Source organism: Pelophylax lessonae, assembly GCF_965119305.1.
Source record: "Pelophylax lessonae genome assembly, chromosome: 8".
NCBI classification, from domain to species: Eukaryota; Metazoa; Chordata; class Amphibia; order Anura; family Ranidae; genus Pelophylax; species Pelophylax lessonae.
In genome coordinates, this window is record NC_138775.1 from 174,372,844 (window position 1) to 174,398,054 (window position 25,211).

The window sequence follows — 25,211 nt, forward strand, 5'->3', positions numbered from 1 at the left end:
CCGTGATCCCCCTAATTAACGTATCTAGGGACTCACCAAAAAAGGCGAGAACCATCATAGGGCAGATTAGCCAAGGTCTTACGCTAAGATTGGTCCACCAACCAACACTTCAACCAAACCAAAACGGCGAGACAATACCGCCACACCATGTACACGTGCAGCCAACGGAACCATATCCAGGTCCGCATCACACAAATACATGACACCCTGGTGGATTTGATCCACCATATCCAAAGTCGCCTGGAGGGCAGAATCAGCCACCAGGACGCGATTAAGCACCTGCGTCCAGCTCGCGACAGCCTGGGCCGCCATAAGTGAAGCAAATAAAGCTTTCAGCATAGAACCCATAATAGAATAGGCATGACGGGCAAGGGACTCCGTCCGTTTGTCCGTGGCATCCCGGAACACCGGGATAACCTCAGCAGGAATCGCAGTGGGCTTATTCAGAACCGCTATCGCGTGATCCACAGGAGGTGGGACACACCAACGCCCATCAGTAGCAGGCGTAAAAGGATAGCGCAGCTTAAACCTACTTGGTATAGCAAAAGGCTTGCGTATATTACGCCAATGTTCCTTTACAGCGCATTGAAAATCATCAGTGCAGGGAAATACCTGCGATGTTTTGCGTCTTTTCTGCGTCCCATAAGCCGCCAAGGCAGCAGGAGGACAAGGTTCATCCTGTAAACGCAGTGTTTGCTTGATAGAAGCAACCAATTCATCCATGAGTGCAAGCTCTTCAGACGAGCCAGGGGGAGAAATATCAACCCCCTCAACCTCAGCCTCCATTTCTGACCCTACAAGGTCCAGGGAGGAACGGGACCCCGACAAGGAGACCCCAGCAACAGCAGCCCCATCACCAACACCCTCTGAATCAGAGGAAATTGAAAACTCTGGGCCTTTTTGAGGATTGAGCAGCCATCAGCAATTGCACCTGAGTCGCAAGGCTAGCCACAATCGCAGCCAAATCCCCCCCCCCGAGGGGGAAAACCGCAGTCCCCTGGCTTCCCACCAATGTGACAGGAAATTTGCTTTCCTTAGAATCCATGCCCCAAAATGAGTAAAATAAAATGGGTGACCGCCCCTTTAAATAAGGCGCTGCGAACGTAGCCCACCGCCACACAAGCACACCCACACCAGGGACCCCCACAGGGAGAAGGTATACTCAGGCAAGGATACAGAGAATAGAGGGAAAAAACCTGGAGAGACCGCTGCTGCTGCTGGCCAGATCGGTGCTCCTGTAGAAAAGGAATTGCTGATATTCAGGGCGCTCCATTAAAGCCTATGGGAGGCTACAAGAAAATGGCCGCCATGCATGTGTACCATGCGGCCGGAGCGAGTACAGCCAAAATGGCGCGTTTGGCGCCGAAACCGCCACTCCCCCACCTCATGAAGGTGGAATAAAAATACACCACATAGTTATAAAGAACATGGTGGACCGCCGCAGCGGCGCTGTAATGTGCCCCAAACATGATAGCATCAAGTTCCACAGCACACATCCGTTCACACACTCAGACTGACACAGAAGTGCAGCACAGCCCCCCCTCCTTGCAGCCCACAGCATGCAGTGTGAGAGATAGGGAAACATCAATAGTGTGAACACAGGGCAAGGTAACACAGTCCCAGACTGACACCCCCCAGACAGACAGGTCCCCACATGAATACACTTACCTCTTACATGGCGTGGGGGACCCGCACAGGCGAACAAGCCGCTGTACATGAGACAGGGAGAGTCGCATCCAGGACGCAGCAGAAGGTGGGTTGAGAAACCGCACAGTGTCCAGTGAGGTAGCCACCTCACCCTAGCATCCCTGCACGGAACAGGGACGGGTCGTTCAGAAAACTCAGGAGCGGTACCGGACTGAACGCTCGATGGCGGGCTGAGAAGCCACTGACCCACAACCTGCGACCAGTGGAGTCAGCCCGAGACGCAGCCTGCATTATCCTCTTCATCCGAAGATCTAACTATTGCTGGTAAAAATAACAGCTAAATAAAGAAAGAGAGAAAAAACTCAAATAAAATCAAAAAAGAGAGAAGGCTGAGACAAAATGGCCCAGCATAGAGACATCCAGCTACTCCTGACAAGCTAGACATTGAAACTGAAGCAGGAAACAGGAAGCAGGAGGGTATAGACTGAGGGGACCACCCCCTGGGGTGGGGATATGTTAAAAGCTTTAATATTGACATATTCTGTTGCCTAGCTACTCCTACGGAGCAAAGTCTAATACCCCCATTGTGACGAATATGAAGATGGCGGCGACTGTCGGAGGACGTAGGAGAAAAGAGCGTTTATTTTGAAAAAATAACAATATTTTTAACATTTTTTTATATGAAATTCCCCCCAAAAAAGATGTAAAAACCAATTTTTTTTAAAATTTTTGGCCAATTTGTTTTCTGCTACCCATGTTTGGTAAAAAAAAAAATCACAATAAGCGTATTTTGATTGGTTTGCGCAAAAGTTATTGCGTTTACTAACTAAGGGAAAGATTTCTGTCATTTTTGGTGTTTTTTTTTTTAACGAGTAATGGCAGCGATCTGCGATTTTTTTTATGCGGGACTGCGACATTGCGGCGGACAGATCGGACCCTTGACTGACATTTTTGACACTTTTGGGGGTACCAGTGACATTACTGCAGTAATCAGTGCTATAAATATGCACTGTTACTGTAAAAATGACACTGGCAGGGAAGGGGTTAATTTTATTGGAGAGGGAGGGGTTAATGTATGCCTGGTGCTTACTAACGTGTGGGGGGGAGGTGACTGAGTGAGTCAGGGACAGATTGGATGTTCAGCTATGCTGAACACTCCGATCTGTCACTCCCTGTCACTTAGATCCGCCCGCTCTGTTTACACAAGCGGGCGGATCTCCAAACTGGATTCCCCGACGATCGGGGCAGAGCAGCGGCGATCGCCGCCGCTCCTCCCCTGGCCCGACTCCCGCTGTGAATGAAAACAGCGGGAGCGCGCCTCCGGCGGCGCGCGAGCGCCGCCTACAGGGGGAGGAGTCTACGTCGTAGACGTCGTAGGTCTATGTCGCTGGACGATAACGAGCCACATTGCTGCAGTAGCAGCACAGTGGCTAGTGGTAAAGTGGTTAATGTGTTTGTAACTGTTATTGGATGCACATGAAGCTTTCTGAATTTTAAACGTTTTTTCTGATGTGTTTTTTTTCCCTTTCTTTTTGGCTTCATGCGTGAGCATTATCATGCCACCTATTCCACTTATGCTAAGGGGGTGAGTGTCCTTGTCCATTGATCTCTACAGTTTCCCCTTATGGGAGTTCAAACTGACCCGGGGGGCAGATTTGTAATACTCAATGGCCATGCCTCAATATTTAATGTTGAATTTGTCATTGTGTGTCTTTAACTTCCACCCCAGGTGGATACTGCCTTACTATATTTTATAATGCAACAAGTGATACAATATGGGGTTTCTAATGTGCTAGTCGCAGGTGACTAACTTAACCACTTATCGACCGCCCATCGATGTACGTTCGTCTTTTGGCGCTAAATACTGGGGTTATGGCAGCAGATAGCTGCCATAACCCCGGTATTTTTAAAAACGGAGGGCTTTCAGGTAAGGGTGGTCCCAGTGGCGGATTTGCTGCGGGATCACATTTACGGTGTGGCGGAAGAGGTGCCCCCCCCCCTCCCGCCGCGTCCCGATCCTTTTCCCAGCTTACCGGACCCGCCGACAGCGGGGAAACCGATCCGGTGTTCCGTGAGAATTACCTACCCGTGAGAAAAACCTACCCTTGTCACTTCCGGTTGCACGGCACTGTGTGTAATGCGGCGTTTACATTAAAACAGCTGTGCTGCAATACGAGTGATCTCCACTCCTATCCCTGTCACTTCCCTCATCTCGGCTAGTAAATATAAAAGCGGCGGCGGGTGTATGAAAAGATAAATCACGGAGCCGCCAGCCGCTTTTATATTTACTAGCCGAGTTGAGGGAAGTCACAGGGACAGGAGCGGAGATGACTCGTATTGCAGCCGAGATGTTTTATGTAACCGCCGCGTGGGTAGGTTTTTTTCACGGAACACAGTAATAATTTCATACTAGTGCGCATGCGCAGTAGTCTGCTCCTCAGCTGATCCATTATGTATCCGGGGCTGGGAGCATGCGCACTGCTGCGCTGCTCAGCTGTTCCTGTCCGGAAGTGACAAGGGTAGGTTTTTCTCACGTTACACCAGTCCCAGATCCTCTTAGACAGGAAGTCGAGGGCAAGATGGCCCACACTCGACTCTATGGTCTTGGAGGACCAGAGCGACATCAAACGTCATTGACTAGCAACCGGCTTAAAGTGTCAATTTTTTTTTAACCATTTTTTTTTTTAGTGTACTTGTGAAGTTGTGAGGTCTGAGGTCTTTTTGACCCCAGATCTCACAATAAAAAGGTCCCGTCATGCCTATTTCTATTACAATGAATGTTTACATTCCTTGTAATAGGAATAAAAATGATCACTTTTTTTTTTTTTTTAAACTGTAAAAATAAAAAATATTAAATAAAATAAATAGAAAAAAAAAATTAGAGCGCCCTGTCCCCGTTAGCTCGCGCGCAGGAGCGAACGCATACGGAAGCCCCGCCCACATATGTAAACAGTGTTCAAACCACACATGTGAGTTATCGCCGCAATTGTTAGAGTGTCCCCTATCTTCGAGTTTCTTCGCCCTGGCCCTTGAGCCTTTGGCTTTATTAATATGGAGTTCCCGGCTTGTTGAGGGATGGTAGGTTGGCCCCTTGGAGGAAAAGATTTCACTGTACACGGATGATACTTTACTGTATCTACGTGATGCACACTCCTCCCTGTGGGTAGCCCTTGCGATCTTCGATTAGTAGTACTCAGGAATAAGGTTCAACTGGAAAAAAATCGGCACTTTTCCCCTTGGACTCTGGTGGTAGGGAAACAGTGATCCCCACTCCTTTGCTTTGGGCAGACGAGTTCAAATTTCTAGAAATTAGGGTCCGGAGTAATCTCAGCAATTTTTCAGTTGAACCTCTTCCCCCTTTTTACAGCAGTTAAAAGAAAAATGCATGTCCTGGACCTCCCTTCCGTTAAATCTTATGGGGCGTATTAATGTGGTCAAAATGCTCTTCCTACCCAAATTTATTTACGTCTTTAGGAATTGCCCAAATTGGATAAGGGGACCTTCTTTAAGGAGATAGATCGCTGTGTGGGCTCCTTTCTACGGCATGGAGCTCCACCCTGCTTAGCTAAATCCATGATGTGGAGGGCTGGCTTGCTAATGCAGCAGTCTTGTCTGGAAGCAGCTACACTGGGCTTACTAACAGACCGAGTGAACTTAGTATATCGTGGACATAGCGCTTATGACTTTCTTTCACTTCCAACCAGAGCAACACTTAGAGTTTGGATGATGGCCAGGAAACGCTTCCTATGTCCTAATCAGTGGTCTCCCTATACTCCGCTATGGGGGAATCCCTCGCTGGGATACTTTAGATCAATTCCAGACCTACAAATCTGGGCCTGATTTGGTGTTAAGACGCTCAGAGAGGTTATGCCGAGTCGTACCCTGTTGTCTTTCGCTGATCTGTCGCACCAATATAGTATGCTTAGCTGGATGCTTTTCTGATGCTGGCAATTGTGTCATGCAGCTCGATCTCAGTTCTCTAAACCAACCTTCTTTGGCAACAGACCCAGTTGAAGACCTTCTAGCACAGGAGGAGCTTATTAAACTTTATTCAACCCTACTAAGTGTAGATTCTCCAAAGATAGGGAAACTCTGGGAATGTTAGAGTATGGATATTCTTGCTTTAGACAGAGAGACATGGGAGAAATGCTTTGAAAGCAACTCTAAATTGATCATTTCATCTAGGGATAAGTTGCTCCAAACTAAAAGGTCTACATAAGGTGTACTATACGCCTCAAAGACTACATCAAATCTACCCATCTAGATCTCCAGATTGTCCCCATTTTCATTGTTCGACATGTTCTGGACGGATGTATTTGATCTCATCAATATCCTTCTACAGCTGTCCCTCCCGAAGACTCCTAAACTGGCCTTAGTATGTATTCATGAGGATGAGCAGAGGCCTAGAGACACAAAAAAACTCTTGATCTCATACCTATTGTTTTATGCGAAAAATGAAACCCTTCCTAATTGGATTTCCCCCTCTACCCTCACCTCATGGGAATCTGCACTGGATAAGGCATTACCCATGTACAAATTAACCTACCTCAGTAGGAATTGTTCTTGGAAATTCGATAAGATTTGGCAGCCGTGGCTGTTCTTCTGAACCTTACTGTAATATCCTGGATCTTGTCTAAAATTATTGTACACTATATGCCTTTCTTGAGAATGGAATTCTCACCTTTTTTTACCTTGTTTTCGTCAGTGATGTAACTGTGGATGTACGGTTATGTACCTTGCCTTTGTTATACACTGTACCGCATATTATTTTTACAATGCAAGCAAAAAAAAAAAGTACGACAGCTAGATACCCTGCTATAAAACAAATATGACTAAGTAAATAAATATTCTTTTATACCAAAGTTGATCTCAAAATTGATTATCTCTCTGAACAAACAGTTAATGGGACTCATTCCAAGAGTGCCTGAGATTTTGCCCTGATGGTGCCTCTTGTATAACATACCTTGGCTGCTATCTTTTGGCTGGCAATTTATTAGTATTAGGCTTGGGACGAGCCGATCGTGCAAACTGCTGTTGCTCAGTTAAGGTCACGCATAAAAGAAAACATAAGAACAGTGTTTACATGCATACTCAATTTTTGTGACCAAATCCATAAATGGAATGTCCACATGACCATTAAAAAACAAAAAAAAGAAAAAAAAAAAAAAACTAGAGAATTATATAACAGACATCTGCATGCTCACTCACACATGCAACACAGGGCCAGAAAAAAAACAAAAAACCCTGCCTCTGCAGCAGAAGTGAGTCCACATTAAAATCATCATCTCAAGCCTGGTTTCACTATTTAAAAATTAGCTGGATGAAGCATGCAGCCCATCAAGTCCTATTATGTTTTTATGGCTACTGAATAAATATTGTGTAAATAAAGGGGTAATTCAGGTATACGGTTCCTTTAACCACTTCTAGACCAAAAGACTTTCACCCCCTTCAAGTCAAACCCATTTTTCAGTGCTGTCAAAAAACGGAATTTTTGTAAAATCTTACCTGTAAAATTCCTTTCTCTGAGTCCTCCGACAGTCGCCGCCTCTTCATATTCGTCACATATGGGGTATTAGACTTTGCTCCGAAGGAGTAGCTAGGCAACAGAATATGTTAACATTAAAGCTTTTAACATATCCCACCCTCAAGGGGTGGTCCCCTCAGTCAATACCCTCCTACTTCCTGCAACCATATCTCAGTTTCAGTGGAATAGCAGTAGAGTATACAACCAAACCCCAAAAGAGGGGCGGGGGCGGCGACTGTCGGAGGACTCAGAGAAAGGAATTTTACAGGTAAGATTTCACAAAAATTCCGTTTTCTCTTACGTCCTCCGACAGTCGCCGCCTCTTCATATTCGTCACATATGGGGACGTCCCAAAGCAGTGCAAACATGAGGGGTGGGAAACGCATCCGCGCCGAAAGGCAACGCAGTCTCCGCATCAAAGAAAGGAACCTTACCAAAGGAAGGAAACCAGCTGGGCTACAGGAAAAATAATTGCTCAACAGGAGCAACAACCCAGGAAAAGACAAAAAACCAGGGGATAAAAAACTTATCCCAACAGCCAGAGGTCCCCAACAAGGGACCCTAGGGAATCGCCGCACTAAGAACCTTGCGGCCAAAGGAAGCATCCGCCGATGCCTGAACATCTACTTTGTAGAATTTCGTGAAAGTGTGCACGGTCGACCAGGTCGCCGCCTTACACACCTGGGCTACAAAAGCCCCATGACGACAGGCCCAAGACGTACTCAGAGATCTAGTCGAGTGCGCCTTCACAGGCACAGGGGGAACCTTCCCCTGCAAAGCATAGGCCTGTTCAATGGTCTGCCTGATCCATTTGGCGATGGTAGAGGCCGACGCCGCCATGCCCTTCCGAGGACCCTCTGGAAGAACAAACAAGGAATCCGTCTTTCGAAAAGACTCAGTCGATTTTAGGTAAACCCTTATCGCCCGAACAACATCCAAAGAATGTAGTCTCACCTCTTTCGGATGTTTAGGCTTCGCGCACAGCGAAGGCAAGACAATATCCTCATTAAGATGGAATTCCGAAACTCGCTTCGGAAGAAAAGAAGGATTAGGTCGCAAGACCACCTTATCCAAATGAACAACCAGATACGGAGACTTGCAGGACAAAGCCGCCAGCTCCGACACTCTGCGAGCCGAAGTGATCGCAACCAAAAAGGCGACCTTTTTGGACAACATAGACAACGAGATCTCCCTGATCTGTTCGAAAGGAGCACGTTGTAACACAGATAAAACGAGATTCAAGTCCCAAGGGGGCAGAGGATCCCTCCTAGGAGGAACCAGATGCCGCACTCCCTGAACAAAAGTGCCAACCAAGGAGTTGGAAGCCACGGGACGTTGAAACAGAACGGCCAGCGCAGACACCTGACCCTTTATCGTAGCCAGCGCCAAACGCTGATCGACACCTGTTTGAAGGAAGGACAGCACTCGGGAAACCGAGTACGTACGGGGTGAAAACCCCCTGGACTCACACCAGGCAAAATAGGCCTTCCAAGTACGGTAGTAAACCTTCCCCGAGGAAGACTTCCTCGCGTTGATCAAGGTATGAACGACCTCCGGGGAGAGACCCTTCTCCTTCAGGACCTCGGTCTCAACAGCCAGGCCGTCAAAGCCAGCGACTGTAAAGCAGGATGGTATATCGGCCCTTGAGACAGGAGATCGTCTCGAAGAGGTAGACACCACGGGGCGTCGACCGCCAGATTCACGAGGTCTGCGTACCAGGACCGGCGAGGCCAGTCCGGCGCCACAAGAATCACCGTGCTGCGTTCCGATTGTAACCTGCGAAGGAACCTAGACAGCAACTGAATCGGTGGAAACGCGTACAGCAGCTTGTACTGATGCCATGGGGCCACTAACGCGTCCGACGCGTCTGCCCGAGGGTCGCGCGTCCTTGCCACGAACCTCCTCACCTTGTTGTTGAGACGAGACGCGAACAGGTCCACATCTGGAAGACCCCACTTCGCGCACAACATCTGGAAGACAGCCGGGTGGAGAGACCATTCCCCCTGATCCAGGGTCTGGCGACTCAGATAGTCCGCCTGCCAGTTCTCCACCCCCGGAATGTGCACCGCCGTTATCGCCGGGACATGAGTCTCGGCCCAAGTCAGAATGTCGGCCACTTCTCGAGCCGCTCGGGCACTCCTGGTGCCCCCTTGGTGGTTGATGTAGGCCACCGCCGTGGCATTGTCCATCTGCACCCGAACCGGGCAGCCCTGCAGCCGGTCCGTCCAGCGATGAAGACAGAGATTTATCGCACGCAATTCCAGAATGTTGATCGGAAGGGAGGACTCCCCCTCCGACCAAGTTCCCTGGGCGGACAGAACGCCCAGAACACCACCCCAGTCCGACAGGCTGGCATCCGTGGTGATCACCGTCCACGAGATAGGACGAAACGACTTGCCCCCGGACACCATCGGGGACTGGAACCACCACAGAAGGTCTCTTCTGGTGCGATGACTCAACGAGATTTGAAGATCCAGAGATTGAGGTCGCCCGTCCCACATGGACAGGATCTCCGTTTGGAGACCCCGCGTGTGAAACTGGGCGAAGGGAATCGCCTGGAAGGCCGAGACCATCAATCCCAGACATCTCATGCACGTCCGCAGAGACGAGAGCGGAACGTCCCGGAGGAACCTGACTTCCTCCTGGAGAGTTCTGAGTTTGTCTTCCAGCAGGAAGACCTTCGCCTGCACCGAGTCCAGGATCATTCCCAGGTAGGGAAGACGAACCGACGGACTCAGTGTAGACTTTGGAAAATTTATCGTCCAACCAAACTCCTGCAGAGTTTGCATCGTGACAGACAGGTCCTCCTCCAGACCCTGGCTGGTCGCAGACCGAACCAGAATGTCATCCAGATACCCCAGGACAGAAATGCCCTGGGCCCTCAATAATGCCAGAACCGGCGCAAGCACCTTGGTGAAAACCCGCGGAGCCGAGGCGAGACCAAAAGGCAACGCCACGAACTGGTAGTGATCCTCCGCAATGGCGAATCGAAGGTACCTCTGGTGACCCTCGAAAATGGGGATGTGAAGATACGCATCCTTCAAATCGATGGAGGCCATGAATTCCCCCGGAACCAGGGCAGCCACCACCGACCGCAGGGATTCCATGCGGAACTTGCGAACCCGCACAGAGCGGTTCAGAGCCTTCAAAACCAGAATTGGACGAACCTTGCCCTCCTTCCTGGGCACGGTGAACAGATTGGAATAAAACCCCCGAAATCTGTCCCAATGAGACACCGGAACCACCAGTCCCTGAGCCCTCAGGTCCCGCACCGCCAGGTGCAGGTCCCGTAAACGCTCCGGAGACAGCTGAAGATTTGAGGGAAAAAATCTGCTCTCCGGCCGAGAGAGAAACTCGATCTTGTAACCAGATCGAACGATCTCCTGAACCCATCTGTCCCGCACGCGGGCCAACCAGGGTTGAAGAAAACCGAGCAAGCGTCCCCCCACCCCAAAACTGGGTGAGGGCGCCCCTTCAGGCCGCACTGTTATGGGCTGCGGATCCGGACTGACCGGACTTCTGTTTCCCAGACCAGGGCTGCTTTTGAGAGCCTTGACCTTTGAACGGTTTGCCCTTGTAGTGCGACCGAAAGGCACGAAAGGACCCCTGAGGGGGCCGAAAATTAGCATGCTTCTTCCCAGAAGCCCCTTTAGCCTTGGGGAAATGGGGCAAGAGAGTGCTCTTACCTCCGGTGATCCCCTTAATCAACACATCCAAGGACTCCCCAAAAAGGCGAGAACCATCAAAAGGCAGATTGGCTAAGGTCTTACGTGAAGATTGGTCCACCGACCAACATTTCAACCAAACCAGGCGGCGAGACAACACCGCCATGCTGTGCACACGTGCAGCCTACGGGACTAAGTCCAAGTCCGCATCACACAGATACATGACACCCTGGTGGATTTGATCCACCATATCCAGGGTCGCCGGCGAGGCCGAATCGGCCACTAGGACGCGCCTAAGCATCAGCGTACAACTTGCGACAGCCTGGGCCGCCATGAGAGAGGCAAACAGAGCCTTAAGCATAGAACCCGTAATAGAGTAAGTATGACGGGCAAGAGACTCCAATCACCTATCCGTGGCATCACGGAACACCGGGGAATCCTCTGCAGGAATCGCAGTAGATTTGTTTAAAACCGCAATTGCGTGATCCACCGGGGGTGGCACACACCACCGTTCATCAGTGGAAGGTGAGAAAGGATAACGCAGCTTGAACCTACTTGGCACAGCAAAAGGTTTGCGTAGATTGCGCCATTGTTCCTTAACAGCGCGCTGAAAATCATCATTGCAGGGAAAAACCTGCGGCGTCCTGCGTTTTCTCTGCGCCCCATAAGCCGCCAAGGCAGCTGGGGGACACACTTCATCCTGCAAACGCAGCGTTTGTTTTATGGAAGCAATCAATTCATCCATGATTGCAAGCTCTTCAGGCGAGCCAGGGGGAGAATTATCAACCCCTTCAACTTCAGCCTCCACCTCAGACCCCACTAGATCCAGGGAGGAGCGGGACCCCGATAAGGAGACCCCCGCCATAACAGCCCCATCACCTTCACCCTCAGACTCAGAGGAAAGAGAAACTCTGGGTCTCTTGGTAGACTGAGCAGCCACCAGCATCTGCACCTGAGCAGCAAGGCCAGCCACAATAGTGGCTAAATCCCCCCCTGGGGGGGAAACAGCGGTCCCCTGGCTATCCACCAAGGCGGTAGAAAATTTGCCCTCCTGAGAATCCATTGCCCCAATATCAAAATGCCGGATAATAAAGGGTTAACTGCCCCTTTAACAAGCGCGGCGAGAGCAGCCCACCGCACCACACACAAGCACAATGAGACCCCCACAGGGACAATAAAACTGACACAGGCAATGGATAAGAAGGATATAACCTGAGGAGACCCTCGCCGCTGCTGCTGCCTCGATCGGTGTACCCAGGAGAAGAGGAAGTGATGTGACCAGGGCGCTCTATGAAAGCCTATGGGAGGCTACAAGAAAATGGCCGCCATGCATGTAGAACATGCGGCCGGAGCGAGTGCAGGCAAAATGGCGTTGTTTGGCGCCGAAACCGCTGCTCCACAGTACAGTAATGCACACAGTTAGCCATATATAAAAAAACATGGTAGATCGCCGCAGCGATCGCTGTATAGTGCCCAAACATGCCACAAAACATGCCCCACAGCACACAGCTTCTCACACTGACAAAGCTGACACACATAGTGTCACACAGCTCCCCCCCCCCTTGCAGCCCATAGCATGCAGCCGAGTGATAGGGAGACAAACAGTGAGAACAGAGGCAGGTTACACAGTCCCAGACTGACACCCCCCCAGACAGACAGGTCCCCACATAGATACACTTACCTCACAATGGCGTGGGGGACCCGCACAGGCGAACAAGCCGCTGCACATGAGGCAGGGAGAGTCGCATACAAGACGCACAAAATGGGGGTTAAGAAACCGCACAGCGTCCAGTGAGGTAGCCACCTCACCAATCATCCCTGCACCGAACAGGGATGGGTCGTTCACTGTGCCAGGAGCGTTACCTGGCTGAACGCTCGATGGCAGGCTGGGAAGCCACTGACCCACGACCTGCGACCAGGGGGATCAGCCCGAGACCCAGCCCGCATGATCCTCTTCATCAGAAGAACTAACTAATGCTGACAAAAAGAACAGCTAAGTAAAGGTAGAGAGAAAACTCAAACAAAAAATCAAAAAAGAAGAAAGAGTCTGGGGCACAAAGCCCCAGCACAGAGAGAGCCAGCCACTCCTGACAAGCTAAACATTGAAACTGAGATATGGTTGCAGGAAGTAGGAGGGTATTGACTGAGGGGACCACCCCTTGAGGGTGGGATAAGTTAAAAGCTTTAATGTTAACATATTCTGTTGCCTAGCTACTCCTTCGGAGCAAAGTCTAATACCCCATATGTGACGAATATGAAGAGGCAGCGACTGTCGGAGGACGTAAGAGAAAAGTTATTTTTTGTCACAATTTTCTGGAAATATATACCGTATATACTCGAGTATAAGCCGAGTTTTTCAGCATGTTTTTTCATGCTGAAAATGCACCCCTCGGCTTATACTCGAGTCACTGACTGGAGTGTCTTTTTAAAAATGGCGCCGCTCGGCGCCGACGTGTCACTGCGCATGTGCCGCATGCCCGGAAATAGCCGAACGTGTTCGGCTTTTCCCGAGCATCGGTGGCGCATTTGCGGTGACGTATGGCGGCGCCGGGTGGCGCGATTTTTAAATCGAAGACGGCGCCTCACCGACAGGTTAGTGAGATGCCTCCGCAGCCCCTGTATTTCCTCATGCAGTGCTGCGGGCATGGTACAGACATTCTCCTGTACCATGCCCGCAGCACTGCATCTCCTGTGCCATGCCTGTAATTACTGTGCCATGCCTATACCTACTGTGCCATGCCTATACATACTGTGCCATGCCTGTACATACTGTGCCATGCCTATACATACTGTGCCATGCCTCTAATTACTGTGCCATGCCTCTAATTACTGTGCCATGCCTCTAATTACTGTGCCATGCCTATACATACTGTGCCATGCCTGTACTTACTGTGCCATGCCTATACCATCACCTGTACTATGCCTATACCATCACCTGTGCCATGCCTGTACCATGACCTGTGCCATGCCTGTACCATGACCTGTGCCATGCCTGTATCATGACCTGTGCCATGCCTGTACTGTGACCTGTGCCATGCCTGTACTGTGACCCGTTCCATGCATGTACCATGACCTGTGCCATGCCTATACCTTCACCTGTGCCATGCCTGTACCATCACCTGTGCCCTGACCTGTGCCATGCCCTTACCATGACCTGTGCAATGCCTGTACTATGACCTGCGCTATCTCCTGTACCATGCACGCAGCCCCTGTTTTGTGTCTCGTGGTGGTCCAGTTGGGTCCAGTAGCTGCAGCATTTCCCACCCTAGGCTTATACTCGAGTCAATAAGTTTTCCCACTTTTTTGTGGCAAAAGTAGGGGTCTCGGCTTATATTCGGGTCGGCTTATACTCGAGTATATACGGTATATAATTTTTTTTTTTTTTTAGTCAGTGTCCCTGATCACTGCCACACCAGATAAGGTCTCTGATCGTCGCTTCACCATTTAAAGTGTCCCTGATAATTAGATACATAATTTATGCCCCTAGATGGCCTGAAGGTTCTTTGTGTAAAAAAAAAAAAAAAAAAAATACATTTTAATTTTCTATTCCTGCATTTCCTACAAAACGTGTGGTAAAAAATTACATTTTAACCACTTCAGCCCCGGAAGGTTTTATCCCCTTAATGACTAGGCCATTTTTTTGCGATTCGGCACTGCGTTACCTTAACGGACAATTGTGCCGTTGTGCAACACTGTATCCAAAGAAAATTGATGTATTTTTTTCCCCCAGAAATAGAGCTTTCTTTTGGTGGTATTTTATCACCTGTGCGATTTCTTTTTTTTTTCCTCTCACTATAAACAAAAAAATGAGCAACCATTCCTAAAAAAAAATATATTATATATATATATTTCTCACATTCTGCTATAGAACATTCCCAATAAAAAAAAAATGTAAGAATCAAATTTTTTATCATTTTAGGCCAATTTGTATTCTGCTACTTATTTTTGGTAATAAAAATCCCAATAAGTGTATTTTGATTTGTTTGCGCAAAGTTTATTGCGTCTACAAACGAGGGGAAAGATGGCTTTTATTTATTTATTTATTTTTTTACTAGTAATGGCGCCGATTATCAATTAGCGGGACTGTGACATTGCGGCAGACAGATTGGACCCTTAACTGACATTTTTGGGGGGACCAGTGATATTACTACAGTAATCAATGTTAAAATTTGGCGCTGTTACTGTAATAATGACACTGGCAGGGAAGGGGTTAACTCAGGGGCGATCAAAGGGTTAATTGTATGCCTAGGGGGTTTTCTAACTGTGAGGGTCATGGGCTTGTGGAATCGACACAGTGACCTGTGATCCTAAATAAAAGAATCGCAGGCACTCTGTGCTGATTCCTGAGATAACAACGGTCTGCTGTGTTTACAACAGCAGACCGTCGCTCTCTCTCCACGGGGAGCGATCGCGGGTGCCCAGCAGCAATCATGGCCGCCGGCCCCATGAGTCGGAACATTAAAAAAAAAAAAAAAAACACCCCACAAAAAACACATTTTATTTAATTTCTTATTTTTGCATACTGTCACCAGAGCAGTGCAGTGTTACCATCAATGCAAAAAGGGGAAAACAAGGGCCACATATGCTGAGACAAAAACAGAACTTGTAAGAACCAAAAAGGATTTTGCTTCTGGGACTTTCATGGGTTGTGTCTTACCATAGCAAGACTTCAATGCTCTGGGTGAGGTGATCAGGATTTTTTTTTTTTGTACACTTGATTGCTGGAGTCACAAATATTGCTGCTGTGTGCTCTAGAGTGTGCACGAGTGTCCGATGCAGAACGTACAGTTATGTCCACCTGCATTGGTGCCGTTCCTATTCAGCTGTTAATATACAGTAATCAGAGGAAAGGTGGTTAACATATAATCCACACAAAGTAGTAAATTCTGCAGATGATGGAATCCAGTGCGTTAAAGCAAATACCAGTACAATACTTACATCTGCATCTTCAAAACAAAAATTAAAGATTCTACACTATTATTCAACTAATTGTGCATTATCAAATTTAGCCTAATTAAACTCACATATCCTTCACTTGAATATATGGTAAAATAAAAGGCTGCAATTTGACTATCATATGCAACAGAAATTAATATCACAAAATGAGAACAAGCAGGTACAGTATCTCACAAAAGTGAGTACACCCCTCACATTTCTGTAAATATTTTATTATATCTTTTCATGTGACAACACTGAAGAAATGACACTTTGCTACAATGTAAAGGAGTGAGTGTACAGCTTGTATAACAGCGTAAATTTGCTGTCCCCTCAAAATAACAACACACAGCCATTAATGTCTAAACCACTGTCAACAAAACTGAGTACACCCCTAAGTGAAAATGTTCAAATTTGGCCCAAAGTGTCAATATTTTGTGTGGCCACCATTATTTTCCACCACTGCCTTAACCCTCTTGAGCATGGAGTTCAGCAGAGCTTCACAGGTTGCCACTCAAGCCCTTTTCCACTCCTGACGACATCACAAAGGTGGTGGATGTTAGAGACCTTGCGCTCCTCCACCTTCTGTTTGAGAATGCCTCACAGATGCTCAATAGGGTTTAGGTCTGGAGACATGCTTGTCAATCATCTTTACCCTCAGCTTCTTTATCAAAGCAGTGGTTGTCTTGGACGTGTGTTTGGGGTTGTTATGTTGGAATACTGCCCTGCGGCCCAGTCACCAAAGGGGAGGGGATCATGCTCTGCTTCAGTATGTCGCAGTACGTGCTGGCATTCATGATTCTCTCAATGAACTGTAGCTGCCCAGTTCCTGCAGCACTCATACAGTCCAAGACCATGACACTCCCACCACTGTGCTTAAGTGTAGGCAAGACACACTTGTCTTTGTACTCCTCACCTGGTTGCCGCCATACATGCTTGAACCATCTGAACCAAATAATTTGATCTTGGTCTCATCAGACCACAGGACATGGTTCCAGTAATCCATGTCCTTAGCCTGCTTGTCTTCAGCAAAATGTTTGCGGGCTTTCTTGTGCATCATCTTCAGAAGAGGTTCCTTCTGGGACAACAGTCATGCAGACCAATTTGATGCAGTGTGCGGCGTATGGTCTGTGCATTGACAGGCTGACCCACCACCCCTTTAACCTCTGCAGCAATGCTGGCAGCACTATTTCCCAAAGACAACCTCTGGATATGACGCAGAGCACATGTACTCAACTTCTTTGGTCGACCATGGCGAGGCCTGTTCTGAGTGGAACCTGTCCTGTTTAACTGCTGTATGGACTTGGCCACGGTGCTGCAGCTCAATTTCAGGGTCTTGGCAATCTTCTTATAGCCTAGGCCATCTTTATGTAGAGCAACAATTCTTTTTTCAGATCCTCAAGAGAATTCTTTGCCATGAGGTGCCATGTTGAACTTCCAGTGACCAGTATGAGAGAGTGAGAGCAATAATAAATTTAACACACCTACTCCCCATTCCCACCTGAGACCTTTTAACACTAACGAGTCACATGACACCGGGGAGGGAAAATGACTAATTGGGCCCAATGTGGACATTTTCACCTAGGGGTGTACTCACTTTTGTTGCCAGCGGTTTAGACTTTAATGGCTGTGTATTGAGCTATTTTGAGGGGACAGTAAATTTACACAAGCTGTACACTCACTACTTTACATTGTAGCAAAGTGTCATTTCTTCAGTGTTGTCACATGAAAAGATAGAAAAAAAGACTTTCAAAAATCTGAGGAGTGTACTCACTTTTGTGAGATACTGTATGCTTTGTTTTTTTCAGCAGACAAGTACGCGAAACAGGAGCTTCAGGTCTCATCTCCACTTAATCAACGATGAAGGCATACATCCTGAGAATCCTTAGAACTATTTCTAATAAGCCTGTATACAAAAAAGGATACAATGACCAATGGCTTGTCAAAAAGAACATATCCGTGGACATGTTTTAAGGCTTTTGCTGCTGCATCTTCATTGGGAAAGCCAATAAAAGCTTGCCCCTTCATTCTCCCTTCTTTCATCAAACGAATATCAAACCTGTTAGGTAAAAAACAAAAAAATATATCAGCTTACTGAGCACAAAAAATAAAGCTTGCATAAAGAATTAATGAAAAAATATCCAGAGTAGTGGCATTTCAGAACAGTACATGTGCCCACGCTGGCAGGACCCATTTCAAACGTTTCTCCCCCCTCAGCCAGCCTTTAAGTACTTAACCTGAGCCTAATCCAATCTGCTGCAGCTCCTACCCAATTTCTCTTCTCACATGAGACTCAGCAGCAGGAGCCATTTACTCCTACTGCGATCAGTTAAATCCTGAAAAAAGGAAGTGGGGGGCGGGGCAGAGCTGCGCACACAGGCCGGGCTCAGGATCAAGCTGGCATGTCTACCCCCATAGCAAACAGTTTGCTATGGAGGGCAAACGGAGAAGAGGAAGAGCGGACCGCGCCAGCAGGGGACCTCAGAAGAGGTGGTTTGACATGTTCGTTATTAATTAATTGCAGACCACATAACCTAGTTATACGGAGGCAGAGTGTCTCTCCTGCGCTGGATCATAGTTACATAGTTTGTGAGGTTGAAAAAAAGACATCAGTCCATCCAGTTCAACCTATGATGTGTGTGTTTGTGTTTGCGGTTAACCGTATATTGTATACCCATGTATGTTGTGGTCTTTAAGGTGTCCATCTAATAGTTTTTTGAAACTATTGATGCTCCCTGCTGATACGACTGCTTGTGGAAGAGAATTCCACATCCTTACTGCTCTGACAGTGAAGAACCCCTTACGTATTTTAAGGTTAAACAGTTTTTCCTCTAGTTTTAGTGAGCGGCCACGTGTCTTATTGTATTCCCTTTCTCTAAAAATGTGTTCCTTATGCTAGGGTCGCCAGTACAGTAATTGTACATTGATATCATATCCCCCCTCAAGCATCTCTTCTCCAGAGAGAAAAAGTTCAGTGCTTGTAGTCTTTCCTCATAGCTGATGCCCTCCATTCCCCTAATTATTTTTGTTGCCCTTCTCTGGACTCTCTCCAGTTCCAGCACATCTTTCCTGAGGACCGGTGCCCAGAACTGGACAGCATACTCCAGATGTGGCCGGACCAGAGTCTTGTAGAGTGGGAGAATAATCTCCATTTCTGGAGTGAATCCCCTTTTTTATGCATGCCAGTATTCTGTTGGCTTTGCTTGCAGCGGCTTGGCATTGCATACCACTGCCAAGCCTGTTGTCTACCAGTACCCCCAGGTCCTTTTCCATCTTAGATTCACCCAGAGGTTTCCCCCCCAGTGAGTAACTTGCTTTCGTGTTTCTGGCACCCAGGTGCATTACTTTACATTTTTCAAAATTAAACCTCATCTGCCATGTAGTTGCCCACCCCATTATTTTGTTCAGGTCCGCTTGTAAGGTTTCCACATCCTGCATAGAAGATATTGGCATGCTTAGTTTAGTATCATCCGCAAATACTGAGATTGTACTAGATATTCCCTCCTCTAGATCATTTATGTATAAATTAATCAGGATTGGTCCAAGGACAGAACCTTGGGGGACCCCACTTTCCACACCTGCCCAATCCGAGTGCTCCCCATTAATCACCTCCCTCTGGACTCTCCCTGGAGCCAGTTCTCTATCCAGGTACTCACCTTATGGTCCATACCTACATTCCTTAGTTTGTACAGTAAGCGTTTGTGAGGAACGGTGTCAAAGGCCTTTGCAAAGTCCAGATACACCACATCCACAGGCTTACCTTTATCTAGGTGGCAGCTCACTTCATCGTAGAAGGTTAATAGATTGGTTTGGCAAGAACGATTTTTCATGAATCCATGCTGATTACTACTAATAATACAGTTTTCATTACTAAAGTCTTGTTTGTATGTGGTCCCTTAACCTCCCCTCCAAAGTCTTGCAGACTACTGATGTTAGGCTGACCGGCCTATAGTTACCCGGGATATATCTCAGCCCTTTTCTAAATATTGGTACCACGTTGGCTTTTTTCCAATCGGCTGGCACCATACCCGTCTGTAGACTATCCTTAAAGATCAAGAATAATGGTCTGGCAATCACCTGGCTGAGCTCTTTAAGAACCCTCGGGTGCAAGCCATCCGGTCCCGGTGATTTATGTTAAGTTTTTCTAGTTTAGTTCTAAGTCTATCTTCTGTTAGCCATGGCGGTACTTCCTGAGGTGTATTATTTAGTTTAGCATTACAAGCTGGGTTAGTGTAGCCCCCCCAATTCTTATGTGAAGACTGAAGAGAAGAAATTATTTATTTAACACTTTCGCCTTCTCTCTGTCCTCTGTGGCCAGATTTCCTTTGTCTTTTATGGGGCGCCAATGTGTTCTGGCCTCGCTTTCTTACTGTTTATATACTTAAAGAATTTCTTGGGGTTCTTTTTACTCTCTTCCGCTATATGTCTCTCGTGTTATATTTTAGCCGCCTTGATTTCACCTTTACATTTCTTAGTACACTCTTTGTAATGCTTGAATGCTGCCAATGACCCCTCAGCCTTGTATTTTTTGAAGGCCCTTTCTTTAGTATTAATATGCATTTTTAGGTTTGAGTTTAGCCACCCAGGGTTTAGTTTTGCTCTTTTAAATGTATTTCCCTTTGGAATGCACTGGCCAATCCCTTTGTTTAGTATGCTCTTGAAGCACTCCCATTTTTCCTCCGTGTTCTTTGTTCCCAGGGTTCTATCCCATTTGATATTTTCTAGCAAAAAGCGCAGTTTTGGGAAATTGGCTCTTTTGAAATTCAGTGTCCTTATATTACTCTTGTGTTTCCTATTACTATAATTAATACTGAAACTAATTGACCTATGGTCACTGTTTCCTAAGTTGCCCCGTATTTCTACAAGTATTTAGATCAAGTACCGCATTGTTTCTTGTCGGTGCGTTCACCATCTGACCCATAAAATTGTCCTGCAAAACATTTAGGAACTGCAGAGCCTTGGCTGAATGCGCACGTTTCCTTCTGCCCAGTCTATATCTGGATAATTAAAGTCCCCCATTATAATGACATTTCCCATCCTTGCTGCCAATCCTATCTGTAAAAGAAGGTCTGCCTCCCCCTCCTCCCTCTGGTTGGGGGGCCTATAGCATACGCCCAAATATTACCTTCCCTATAGTGCCTTCCCTTTTAAGTTCTACCCATAGGGATTTTGCCTGTCCATAGCTCCATTATTAATATCATCCCTCATATTTACCTGTACACTGTTCTTAATATACAGAAATACCCCTCCCCCTTTTTACCCTCTCTAGCTCTGCGATAAAGGGAATACCCCTGAATGGTCGCCATCCAATCATGAGAGTTGTCGAACCAAGTCTCTGTTATCCCCACAAAATCTAAGTCCTCCTCAAACATCAGCAGCTCCAGCTCTCCCATCTAGTTGGCCAGGCTTCTGGCATTGGTATACAAACCTCGTAATTTTGTACCTAGTATGCGATCCGGCACTTCCGGGTAGGGGGCGTGGGTACATGTGAGCCTCCGGTGACCTGGCTGTGCTGTGATTAGACACAGCACAAGCCAATCAAAGGGTGCTGGCCAATGGATGACTGCCAACACCTGTGGATCGACAACGAGAAGTACAGGACAGGGCTCGGTCTATGTAAACAAGTTGAACACTGACTTCACAGGTTTAGTGCTTTGGTTCAATTGATGCGTTTCTGTTGCTGACAGCAGCACACGCTAAAGAAGGCTGGTCTTCTGCTCATTTGACATGGAAGACCTGCTCATACGGTTAACCAAAGCCTCTGACCACTTGAAGGTGTCATTACCCACTGGTACCATAAAAAAGGCCAGAATGACAAAATACTCAAAATCTGGATGTGTACTGTTAAGTAGGCCACAAGGCATTTACTACTTTGTCATATCAAATCTAGTAACTGCAACTTACATATTCTTTTCGGTTTCAGATGAAAAGTTGATGAATTTCCCAAATATAAACTTGAGCTCCTGTTGGAAAAGAAGTGCAATATGTAGGTAAATGGAGCACATGATGACAGAAACACAGACCGCAATCTGCATGTGATCATTACCTTTTCAGTGACTTGTTTTGCTAAATTTTTCACATACAGTCTGCAGTTTGGATCTCCCGGCTCATAACCCTTGAACACAGAAAGCTGGCGCATTTCTACATCCAGGAATAAACAAGGTTTTAAAGAAGTTATCGATTATTTCACAATCAAACTTTTCATGTACGACATATTAGTGTTAATCACTAGTCCAAGGTCATTTTGAAAATTTTCACATACATGTTATAATTCGTTTTTTTGCAAGAAAAATAATTGGAACCATGAACTCCTATTTGCCTTATTCCTTAAGTGACAAAATTCATTCCACTGCAGTGGAAATTAAGCAGCCAACAACAAATTCACAGTCAGATGCACATAAATGGCTTTTCTTGCTTCCTGTTAGTGGAGCTGCAAGATTTCCCGGCTATGCTGGAGCCCAGTCAGCACTAAGCCTCACTCCTTGTAGTTCTGTATTTGCTAGCTGAGACATGTGCTGCACCTTTAGTCTACATAATTAGGGAATGGAAATGCGCAGCTCATAACCACAGAAGGAAGAAATATAAGCACTCCCTCCAACTCAACTTGACAGCAGTATTGTTATTTTAAAGCCACAAATATAATTTTATTATTTTTCTAATGGCCTTATAAAGAAACCTACATCCATTTCCAAAACTACTCTTGAATGGCACAATTTTTCTAGAAGGTATGTATAGATTTCTCCCCTGTGAGGTTTTATTTATTGCTACTATCTACAAATGTTACCACAATGAGAGACTGGGCATAATTCTTGGGAGACTATGGGTCATCTACAAAGAAAACTTGCCTTCTTTTGAAATTCTCTTTTTCCCCAATTCCCTCCTGGAAATAAATTCTTTTGGCAAATCATCTTCCTCATCTCCATCATCATCGTCATCATCCTTAGATACTTGAGTGGGATAGATCTTTCCAAATCCTGGCATCTCTTCACTTTCCTGTAAAACAGTCTTTGCCTCTACTTGTGGAACAGGGGCTGTGAAAAAAAAAAAAAAAAATTGGATTTTTTTAGATTACTACTTTCTGTAAAAATAAACAATTCCACCAACAATAATTGCAGGTGCTATTATTATAATTTACCTAATTACAGTACAGATAAAAAGGGACAAAGTTTAAAACATTTGTAGGCCAGTGAATGCATTATGGCAAATAGCATTAATGCAGAACTTCAGTCTCAGTCAACATTAACTAATTTTAATTATTATACTGCTAGCAGTAGTAAATTGATAGGAAGATATTTTTTTGTATTTACTTTTTTACATTTCTTCGGTTACTTTGTGGTTTTCAGGCCTAGGTAAATTATGTCATACATCCCAGGAGTCATCAGGAGGGGCTCTCTCAGCTAAGCACACCTGCATGCCTGAGCTAAGGACTGATAGATTACAGGAAGTAAATGCTACATGAATCATCTCCCCCTACTAAAGATAGCCAAAACCAGAAATGCTAGGGGGTGTTTATCAAAGTGAGTTCTCAGAAAAAGAAAGCATGGAGACACTGGTGGATGGGTTATAGCTTGCTCTGAATATTAGAAATGAATCAAACAGCGTTTTTGATTTATGGTGCTCAGATGCAGTGTAGTTCTGCTTTGTGAACATGTATTCCACTTAAATAAACACAGTCCATTGTCAATTTACAATTGCAAGAAATTGCTTGGTACAAACCTATTAATTTACAGATTTTACAGGGAATAGTGTGTTGTCAACTAACCCATACAATACATTTTTACTGCAGGGTTTACCTAAATTATCCTAATTTGGACATAAATCCTAAACTGCCTGCAAGTGCCAATAACTCCACCTTTTTTAGGTTAACGTTCATGTTACACCTTAAACATGGGTGTAACAAGAAACATGGTCCCAAAAGGTGGACTTAGCCTTTAACCTTTAAAAAGATCATTGAGAGAACTGGATCCTGGGCCCAGGCTGATCAAGGGGATTTCTTCCCAAATTGAGATTAAAGGCTAACACCCAGAACTAATCCCTACTCAGTTATTCAAATGACAGTAAACAGTGGAGGCAGAGGGGGCTTGGCTTGACACGCAGCATTGATGGCAGCTTAGAGAAATGATCTAAGTGACAGTGGTATGCCCACTTTAACATTTGCAGAAATTGGATTTTAAGAAAAACCTATCACAGTTGATGAACTTATGTTGGCAATAAAGAGTCCAAAACTGGGAAAGAGCCCTGGCCCTGATGGCTTCACGGCTCACTATTATCACATCACCCTTATTTCCAAGCCAGCTAAAAACCCTACCGATTGCGCCAGCTATAGGCCAATTGCAATGCTAAATGTGGACATAAAAATACTGGTGAAAATCTTGGCCAATAGACTGACAGAATCTATGCCCAAGCTCATTGGCCCAGAGCAGGTGGGATTTATGCCTGGACAGGAAGCTCACGATCATGTTGTGAAGGCCCTAAACCCGATTTATAGCGCTCATGAAAGATAAAATGGGATTTTTGATTTACCGTAAAATCCATTTCTCTGATGTTCATTGACTAACACAGCTCCTGATTCTTCTTAACCATTGGGTTACACTGCCCCCTACAGGAGTAGGACTCTAGGCAGGAAAAAGCCCGGCTACGCCTATGGGCAGTCCCAGGGGGTGTACACCCACTCTCAGCTACAGGCACTCATTTCTGATACAAGCAAGGTCAAAAGAAAGCAAACTCCAGAGGGGTGGGTGCTGTGTCAGTCAATGAACATCAGAGAAATGGATTTTACAGTAAGTCCAAAATCCGATTTTCTCTTTCATTCATTGACAGACACATCTTCTGATTCTTCGGGGATGTCCTAAAGCAGTGTTAAACGTGAGGGGTGGGAAAAAAAGCAGAAAGAGCTAACTAAAGCCAACCAGATAACATTGAGCTCAACCATAAAAAAAACTGGAGCTCACCTGAAAAAAACAATACAACCTCAAAGAGGACCAGGTCCCCTAAACAGCAGCCAGCAAAACCTTGCAGCAAAAAAAGCATCCGCAGATGCCAACACATCCACTTTATAAAAATTTTATAAAAGCGTGCACCGACGACCAGGTGGCTGCCTTACAAACCTGCGTCACTGAAGCTTGATAAAAGGAAGCCCAGGAGACACCAAGTGCCCTAATAGAGTGCTCCTTGACAGGGAAAGGAGGAACCTGACCCCTGATGCAATAGGTCTGAACCACCCTCTGTCTGATCCATCTGGAAATGGTTGCAGAAGAAGCAGACAACTCTTTAAGTCAAGTCTGTCCGTGAGCACAAAATAGAGAGTCTGACTTCCTAAAAGACTCCGTAGCTGCCAGGTACACCCCTAATTGCCTGGACCACATCCAAGGCATGCAAGGAGATTTCCTTCGGATGTTTGGCCTGGGACACAGGGAAGGCAACACAATGTCTTCATGCAA

At 46.3% G+C, this 25,211-nt stretch overlaps 1 protein-coding gene across 1 annotated transcript in view; it reads right to left on the bottom strand.

Moving 5' to 3' along the window:
• LOC309562405 (RNA-binding region-containing protein 3-like) overlaps nucleotides 1-25,211 on the bottom strand; it is a 205,646-nt gene that overhangs the window by 12,774 nt on the left and 167,661 nt on the right. Inside the window, exons 10-14 of the mRNA XM_082266608.1 lie at nucleotides 22,617-22,802; nucleotides 21,818-21,912; nucleotides 21,676-21,734; nucleotides 17,698-17,830; nucleotides 6,611-6,678 (exon numbers count right to left, since the gene is read on the bottom strand). Of these exons, the coding sequence (XP_082122734.1) occupies nucleotides 6,619-6,678; nucleotides 17,698-17,830; nucleotides 21,676-21,734; nucleotides 21,818-21,912; nucleotides 22,617-22,802 (533 nt within the window). The 3' untranslated portion in view covers nucleotides 6,611-6,618. The remainder of the gene's footprint in view (nucleotides 1-6,610; nucleotides 6,679-17,697; nucleotides 17,831-21,675; nucleotides 21,735-21,817; nucleotides 21,913-22,616; nucleotides 22,803-25,211) is intronic.